This window comes from Oryctolagus cuniculus, chromosome 1, assembly GCF_964237555.1.
Source record: "Oryctolagus cuniculus chromosome 1, mOryCun1.1, whole genome shotgun sequence".
Lineage (NCBI taxonomy): Eukaryota > Metazoa > Chordata > Mammalia > Lagomorpha > Leporidae > Oryctolagus > Oryctolagus cuniculus.
The window spans coordinates 11,168,861-11,177,892 of NC_091432.1; the positions used below are offsets into that span (position 1 = coordinate 11,168,861).

The 9,032-nt window shown below is 48.4% G+C and overlaps 1 protein-coding gene across 1 annotated transcript; it reads right to left on the bottom strand.

Moving 5' to 3' along the window:
- Positions 1-935: 935 nt before the first annotated feature.
- LOC100356146 (pepsin II-4) lies at positions 936-7,779 on the bottom strand. The gene is made up of 8 exons (XM_070051342.1): positions 7,771-7,779; positions 7,163-7,280; positions 6,167-6,285; positions 5,290-5,489; positions 2,868-2,984; positions 2,177-2,339; positions 1,996-2,094; positions 936-1,085 (listed from the first exon to the last, which is right to left on the bottom strand). Exons 1-8 carry the CDS (start codon positions 7,777-7,779, stop codon positions 936-938), a joined length of 975 nt encoding a protein of 324 aa, XP_069907443.1.
- Positions 7,780-9,032: the final 1,253 nt, after the last annotated feature.

Genomic DNA, 9,032 nt, shown 5'->3' on the forward strand with positions numbered 1-9,032 from the left:
AGATGCAGAAGGAAACACAGCTTCTGTCACTCTTTGTTCAGGTCTGCAAAATAACATAGTCTCCCCCCCTTTTTTTGACATGCAGAGTGGACAGTGAGAGAGAGAGAAGAGTGAAAGGTCTTCCTTTTCTGTTGGTTCACTCCCCAAAGGCCGCTACGGCCAGCACACTGTGGCCGGCGCACTGCGCTGATCCGAAGCCAGGAGCCAGGTGCCTCTGCTGGTCTCCCATGCGGGTGTAGGGCCCAAGCACTTGGGCCATCCTCCACTGCACTCCCGGGCCACAGCAGAGAGCTGGACAGGAAGAGGAGCGACCGGGACAGAATCGGGTGCCCCAACTGGGACTAGAACCCAGGGTGCTGTTGCCGCAGGTGGAGGATTAGCCTATTGAGCTGCAGCGCCGGCCTACATGGCCTCCTTCTACCCACTCAGGAACATCACCATCAGATATCCTCCCCTTGACTTTCTACCTTTCCTCATTATATCATTATGGCTCTGAGAAAGTGGGAAATTGACTCCCTCAAGCACAGGCCTAGGTGCACTCCTCTCTATGGAGACAATGGGCCTGTCGTTTCTGGTCCCCAGGTCTTTTGTGATACTCCCAGCAAAACTTGATGACGCCCATTTGTCATGCCGGCCCTGTTATGAAATGTCACTGGTTTGGAGCTGTCTAGTTGTATATGTTCATTTCTGCTTCTCTGTCTGGTATTCTGACCCCAGAAATGTGGAAGAGACATTCTAGTCAGGAGAAGAAGATACACACATTTTCATCAGCTGTTTTTATTCTATTTATGAGTGTGGATGGGAATAGGAACAAGCATCTACTATGATTAGGAGGTGACTGTGTTTCAGGAAGAAAAATCAGGAGAATTCTTTTCAGTTAAGGGTTTGCAAGCAGGAGGCCAGATCTCTCAGGAAGCAGTTTGAAAGCTGCAGGCTTAAACTGCAGGAGCCAGGCCAAGCTTATTGTTGGCCCGGTCAAAGACGGTGAAGTACTTGCGGATGAAGACATCACCCAGGATCCAGAGCTCACCGGAGGAGGTGTCGAGGTCCATGCCCTCAAAGCCACTGGTGCAGACATCATCTTCCTGCAGAACAGAGAACAGCACGGTAGACCAGACAGAGGGTCAGGGTGACAGGCGAGCTGGGTATTAAACATCACAGGCTCACTGGATTCATGACAATGCCCATGCAAAGAAGGGCTTCCTGACTTAGTGTCCAGGGATATGTTTTTTGCTTAGCTGGGGTGTACCTGAATAAGCTGATTACTGCTCTCATTTTTTGCATGGAGGCTGGACAATATCCAGTGTCTTTGGCAGACACATAAACCCTGACCTTAGCAAAGGGGTTTAGAGAGAAGTCAACTTTGCTAAGGATGTTTGGAAACCCTGATGATACGCCCATTTCTCAGTACTCTCCTCCAGACCAGTGGCACAAAGGGCAGCTGTGAGTCCTTTCTCTTCCCTGGCATACTGGCCCCAGCTGCAGCCTGGGCTGTGTGTTAGAGTCACCTGGGAGGAGGCCCATGTGTGAGTACTTGTCACTGAGAAAGATCAGCTGGGAAGAACTGGTTTTGCACCTGGCAGTATGGTAAATGGCAAGGAGAATTCCTGTGGCTCATGGGCCTAAAGATGCGATCACTGTCATGGAAATCTGAGGGTGGGTTTAGTCTCTGGTTTTTAGTTGAAGAAATGGAGGATAAGAGATGTTCAACCTTGCTCAGAAATAATAGGCTGGACATTGAGACTGAGGGCTCAGAGCCAGGTTTGTAAATGAACAGAGCCTCTTATTTAAGCTGTCATCTTTTGCCCCATTCTTCCTAAGGGAAAGCCCTTAAGGGGGATTTGTCTAAATTCTCACTCTTACATTGCTTGTGAATGCACACTGTGTCTGGAATTCATGAAGAGCAAGTGACAGTCTGCCTCTGGACTTCAGGTGGGAGAAGTGTTCAGAGGGCAGTATGTGGCCCACCCTGGGATTGGCACGGGGCCACCTTACCTTCAGGATGTAGGCACTGGCAGGCAGAGGGTACTTCACACCATGGATGGTGAAGACAACGTCAGGCAGGGACTTGACGTCTGAGCATTTGACGATTTCCTGGAATGTGCAAGGGTGGAAGGATTACAGGAGGTTTATTCCTTCTGCATATTACTCTCACCACTGGAGTCTAAAACAGAGCGTGTGGGGCTGGACTTGCCTCGCCTTCGGAGTTATCATAAGCTCTGATGTGACGCTGGATTTTGGAAATGGCGTTGGTGGGTCCAGCCAGCAGAGAGGTGCCCGTATCAATGATGGCCTGGCAGCTATCAGCACAAGCAATGGTCTTTCCATTGATGGTCACACTGAGGGAGAGATGCAAGGAAGGTTTGCCTGAGTTCCCAAGAGTTACATCTGTGACCAGGATGGACCCCCACACACCCCGCTCAGGGGACAGAACAGATGGGAATTCAGGCTACAGCCTGGCCAGGGCCAGTATGCCCTGAGCCAGATTCGCAGTTATTTGTTCCTAATCTTAGACTTCTAGTGGTATTCTTCCTAGAGAGGGAGGTTGTGTAATGCTCCCCAGGTCTCATAAATGCTGAACAATGTGGAATTGCTGGGTTGGCTGAGCTTCCCTGTGGGGGCTGCCTCCTGGACCACAAGGAAATGGCTGCCTGATCCTTGTAGAGGAATTGGGCTCCTGGTCAGTCCTCTCTCTCTCCTGTCCTTTCAGAAAGGCACATTTCCTAGGCTCACTCTGGATAAGCCAATTTCCAGATTTTCCCATGTGCTGGCTGTTCCAGACAGATGGGGACACTGACTCTCCTGTGAGCATGGAAAGAATGGGATCTTTACCAAGGACAAGAGACCGTCCAACAGTGCCATCTCACCTGTCCATGGTGAACTGCCAGTAGCCTTCATAAGAAACAGGCACCCAGTGCAGGCTTCCCTTGTAGTAAGACTCATCAATGCCACCAAACATCACCAAACTGCCCTTCTTGTCATCACTGGATAGTTGGAAGAGAAGACAGGAATTCACTCATTCATGTGTTACATATTTGCTATGTACAACCTAGGAGCTACCCTGGATAGGGTACTCATCAGTTCTAGGATTTGTGCTCAATGTGTGATAGACATGGGTTCTTTTCATGCTATACCAGAGCCATACGATAGTCAGTATTATTATTTTGACTTCAACGACTCTGAGGGTCAGAGAAGTAAGGCAACTTTCTCAAGATCACACAGCAGGATGTGCCAGCCAAAAGTAGAACCTAGAAATTATGGGTTGTGCTGTTTGTAGTCCAATACCCATTATAGTTGCTATGGGGACCACAAGTGAATTGAATGCAGGATGGTGTTGGCTGTTAAGGACTCAATGATGTAGTTCCTGTGTTCTCAGCCAGGCAGGTATTGCTAATATCTGGAGATATTTCTCATTGTTGTGATTGTGTGGGGGCAGCGGATGCTACTGAACCCAAAGAAATCAAGTCCAGGAATCTGCTTTGCACCCTAAACAGTGCATGGGACAGCATCAACAATACTTCAAACCAAAATCTCCATGGTGCTGAGCTGTATTGACCTTTGTCTCACTGGGGGAAATGCAGTGGTTCACAAGACATACTTTAGCCCACATGAAGCAGGTGAGAACCATGAGAGACATGACTACTTAGTGGCCTAGAGCACATGTTGGGGTCTTTGTTAGTGGAACATCCATTTCAGGGTACATAGGGATGTAAATATAGAGGGTAGTGAGGAATTAATCACCAACTGGCCATTTATGAACCACAGCCCCACTCAGTTTAACCCACCCACTTTTGCAGGAAACATGTAATAGTGTAATCGACATCTAGCGGTTATTAACAAGTAAAGGAAAACAGGATAATGACCAACAGTGTCATTAGGAGGAATTAAGTAATAGAAGAAAGTTGGCAACTGGCCTAGCTCTTCTTGTGTAAAAGTCTACTCAGCCAAAACCAACCTGGTTTGTTCTTCATTTATTCTTTGACCCTACATTTTTTTTTTGGACAGGCAGAGTGGACAGTGAGAGAGAGAGACAGAGAGAAAGGTCTTCCTTTGCCATTGGTTCACCCTCCAATGGCCGCCGCGGCCGGCGCACTGCACTGATCCGATGGCAGGAGCCAGGAGCCAGGTGCTTTTCCTGGTCTCCCATGGGGTGCAGGGCCCAAGCACCTGGGCCATCCTCCACTGCACTCCCTGGCCACAGCAGAGAGCTGGCCTGGAAGAGGGGCAACCGGGACAGAATCCAGCGCCCCGACCAGGACTAGAACCCGGTGTCCCAGCGCCGCTAGGCGGAGGATTAGCCTAGTGAGCCGCGGCGCTGGCCTGACCCTACATTTTGATAATTAAAAAAGAAACTTTGTAGCATTACTTTCTCATTTCATTGTTCTATATATATGAGGGTACATCAAAAAGTTGCTGGAAAAATATATTGAAAGAATTTATATTGGTGCCAAACATTTTGCAACCTGAGCATTCAAGGGCTCTGCAAAATATTCATGAAAAATTAGTGTTATGTAATAAAACTATGCATGGTGTCCAAAATGTATGCACCAAAATATACTTATTTTACAAAGCAAATTTGAAACACAGAGCAATAGGAAGAGACAGGGTCTTTTATCTACTTGTCAGCCCACAAATATCCACAATTGCACAAATGCACCCGGGTTGAAAACAGGCAATCAGACTCAATATGGCTCTTCCCAGTGGGTGACAGAGGCCAAGGTGCTTGAGTCATCAGCTACTCCTACCCTAGTTGTGCAGTATGAAGAAGATAAAGCACAAACAGTGTAGTCTGGACTCAAAGCATGTACTTGATGTTTGAGTACCTTAAACAGTAAATTAACCATTGGAAGTAACATCACTCCCTAAATGTGTCTTTGAGTTTCACTTGCCACAAAATTTTCGAAGTCCCCTCCTAAGTCACAATCAAATTTTGTTATTTTTTCCTATGATTTTTGAACACTGTGTTATGTGATTTCACTCTAAATGGTTTCTTAGGGCCAAGAATGAGGGCATCAGTGCCAAGAGCAACTGGTAATGACTTTGGAGTTGAGAAGTTCAAGGGAGAAAAACTTATCTTGATAAATAATAGCAAATGAAGATAGTTTGTCAGAGAGTGAGAGAGACTTGGCAGCATTGCTGCTCAAATACATCGTTCTGCAGACTATGACATTGACTTTGAAAATCTCTTTCATCTAAGATCTTCCCAAGCCCACCCAGCCCTGGTGAGGTCCTTTGCTGATCCAGGTGAAAATGGTCTGTGTGGGAGAGGCCCCGGGCTAGCCAACCTACGAGCTCAGGTAGACGGAGAAGAGGTCCTCAGACACCAGACGGTGGTCCCACATGTTGTCAAAGACGGGCGTGGCATCAGAGGAGGAAATGCTGGGGTAGCCCAGACCCAGGATACCATCGAAGGGAGCAAACACGAAGGTGTCACCGGGCTCTGTCTCACTCAGGCCAAAGATCTGGTGGGTGTCATCGATGCTTCCAACCTTTGTAAGGGGGGACAGAGATGATGTCCAACATAAGCAACTGTTTGTGGAGCAATGCTGTACCCTAGTCCTGGACCCAGTGCAACCTTGCATCATTTCCCAAAGGATTCAGCTTCCAGGGCATCAGGCTGAAAGGCAAGTTGAGAGACCATCCCCTGGAATACTTTGACTCCCCACTGGACAGGTCCTGCGAGCTGATGTCCAGATGGCCACTGTTGTGACTTGCTGTGAGATTCTGCTACAGGATGGATGACCACTGTGCATTTGCATTATAGCTGGGCAGATGCAAAGCAGAACCCAGCAATTTAGGATCTGTTGCCCCTGTCATGCCCTGTGAGACTTGTGGAGCTCATGTGACTATAGAGATCTAGAGGAAGATGAGAACTCCAAAGGTATCTTAGCCTTTCCATCTCCAATCACTGCTTCCTCCATGGCATTCGGCACTGAGGTTGGCTGTCGACTCCAGGCACCACTACCCTTATGCACTGGTGGCTCAGCCTGCAATGTGTGTATGGCAGCTCTGCCACATGGCTCCCTGACCACCCTGTTAGATTTCTTGTGTCATCTCTGAGACACCTGTACTTCTAGAATTAGCTTGCTCTGGGGGACACACTGTGGTCTCAGGAAGCTGGCCCTAAGGCCTGGCAGTGTGAGGGGCAGAGATGGCAGGTTCTCACCTTCACAATGTCATATCCCAGGATGCCTGTCATACTGCCAGTGCCGTAGGCAATGGATACTGTCTTGTCGGTGGCCTGGTAGGTGGAGGACTTCTTAGGGTTGAACTGCTTATGGAAGGCTACAAAAGCAGAAAGAGACATCATTAACCACCAGAGGGCAAGCAAGTGAGCTGGTAATATCTGCTTTGCTTTGGGTGTCTTGGTACTGGCAGAGAAAGACAACCTTTGCCGCAATGTGCCCTTTGAATTGACCCTTTAGTACCCTGAGCCAATCCAAACTTGTTGTCATTGGCACCATGTCACTGGTGGATGGAACCCAACCTATTCCATGTCACCCCAAGATCCTTCTGACAAACTCTGAGCACAGCAGCCTGCACAGCCAAGGCTCCAGTTTGGGCACAGATGATTTCAAGGGCATCTCCTCTTAATTAAAATTCAGGTTAAAAAAACCACAAGAGGCTGGAGCTTGAAACATTGTGGTGACTTCCAGTGACAAAGTCTCCTTCATCAGCAAAGCAATGACTCATGTGTTTGTTTTCCCTATCCACATACTAATCATTCCCAACCATGCTTTTTTGGCATCTGAGATCTGATGAGATTGGGCGTGTTCAGGATGGTATGGCTGTAGACTAAGCTTTTAATGACTAAGCTTCTCACTTTTCTCGAGGGTGCTTCAGCCTGACATTAAATCCACTGTGTCACATAGCCCATGCAGCGTGGCTTGCCAGGCTGGAGCCCTATTTAGCCAAGATTAACTTTGGACTTCTACAAGTTTTCTGCTCTGTGAGCCTATCTGACCACATCTGCTCCACCTTTAATCCCAAGAGCATGTGTGCCCAGTTATAGGCTCCTAGTAGCTTCCTGGGCAAGGTGAATGGCCGAGTGGCTTCAATAGCTTAATAGGAACTAAAGAAAGTCCCTAAGGGTCCAGTTTGCCAGCATCAGCTGGTTCTGGGCAGCAAGGGAAGAGCAGGCCAGGCAGGTTCAGCTACTCACCACAGGCAAGACTGGAGCAGTAGATGGAGGGCACCCACAGGTTGGAGGAGCCCGTGTCAAAGATGACGGTGAAGTCCTGAGGGGGGGTTCCGATGCTGATGGTACCAAAGTACTCAGCCTGCAGGGGTCAGGACAGTGTAGCTCAAGTACCTGGTCACCCCATCCATCCTCCCTGGGGGCCAGCTCCTCAGTCAAACTCTCCATCATCTCCTCTCTTCTAACCTCCTCATCCAGTACACACTTCTTCAAACCCCAGCCAGGTCTCCACTCCTCCTGATTGCTCCGTAGTTGCCTCTGACTGTTCTCTGCTAAGTACATTCACACCCGAGGCTTATATGCTGTGTTCTCTTGGCCAGAACCCTACCTATGTCAGTCTGGACCTCCTAAAGAGTTCACCTTCTCAGAGGATAGGATGTAACTGTGGCACTTAGCAAGTCATGTCAACAGTGCCTGTTCATTAACTTGCTGAGCTGGAGACACATAAGACACTTCAACGTGGGAGCACATGGGAATCTCCTATCCCTAAATCTGAGGGTGGATAGCAGGGTTGTCAGTATTTTTATTCTCAATGTCAGCGCGTTCCTATCTGGTAGATCTGCTCTAGTTACCCTGGTCATTGTGCCTTTCTTGGACAAGTACAAGCTCCTTCCCACCCTAGGGCTTTTGCACTGGCTATTCCTTGGTCGGAAAATGTTTCTTCTAGACTTTCCCTTGGCTGCCTCTTTCTTCATCATTTAGAGCTCTCATCCAATGTCACCTCTCTCAGCAAGTCTTCCCCATCACTTCATCCAAATTTGTCCCCTATGTGTCTTCATCGACTTGTTGTAATTAATTAACTGAAGTGTTATGCTTTGTGGCTTCTCTCATTACATGACTCTTCTCACATGCTGGTTTGTTTGTCGCCCTCTCTTGAATATAACCCCGGGACTTTGGCCTGCTCAATGTTGTGGCCTCAGTATGTGCTAGCCTCTGGCACTTAGCAGGTGCTTTGTAAATAAATATGAACTTGATAAATAGGCTGCTGTTTCTGAGCTCTGCCAAGGGGGCTGCTGGGCCCTGTGCTCAGCACTCCCAGAAATCTGGGGTTTTAATGACTTGTAGCCTTCTGTGGATGGTGGCCATGAATGGGTCAGTTCTCTAGACCAGGATGCTGAGGCTCAAAGAATGTAAACGACTTTCCCAAGATCACCAGGCCTGGAGGCCTTAGAGCCCCGATTTGCAGCACGTCTTAGGGATTTCAGAGGCCTAGCCCTTGGCCACAGTCAAGCCTGCTTTGTTCCTTTGGCTGTTTCTATTCACATGAAGATGTACAGTGTCTACTGAAGACCAGGGTGTGCCATCAGATCCCAAATAAAAGAGTCAGAGGTCTTGAGGCTCATATTCACCCTGGGGTTAACATACTTGGCAAGTAGGGCTTAGGCTGTGTCAGGCTCCTGGCCTCTCTGTGGTCTGCCCCACCCATGGCCCCTCTGCCTCCCTTGGCACCACTCTGTTTCACTTTACACTCTTCTATGCACTCTGCTCTTACTTCCTGAAATGCAGTTGGCTCCCTGTGCCCACAGGTTGAGCATGAGCCCACTAACTCTCGAAAAGTCCCTGCCTTCTCTTGGAAGCTCCTGTTCTTCTTTCATTGCTCCCAGAAGGCATCCTTGCCCTCCCGGAGTGCCGGCTCAATGAGCAAGACCCCTCTTTGTTGGCCCTCTAGCTACTCTGGATTCTCACTGGGTGCTGAGTCTCACTGGGGATATCATTATACCTTGCGTTACAGTGACTTTATTCAGCAAAAGATTTGAAACCTAAGATAGAACTCAATGTAAAGAAACATTGAAAGATCTTGTGATGAACAAATCACAAGTTCTGATAGTTCTGA

What these genes read in the sequence shown, in the direction of transcription:
- LOC100356146 (XM_070051342.1), bottom strand. An exon ending in TGGCAGTTCACCATGGACAG is followed by an intron (nt 2,340 to 2,867) that starts GTGAGATGGCAC and finishes TCTCTCCCTCAG; the next exon opens with TGTGACCATCAATGGAAAGA. An exon ending in AGGCAAGTCCAGCCCCACAC is followed by an intron (nt 2,095 to 2,176) that starts GCTCTGTTTTAG and finishes TGCACATTCCAG; the next exon opens with GAAATCGTCAAATGCTCAGA.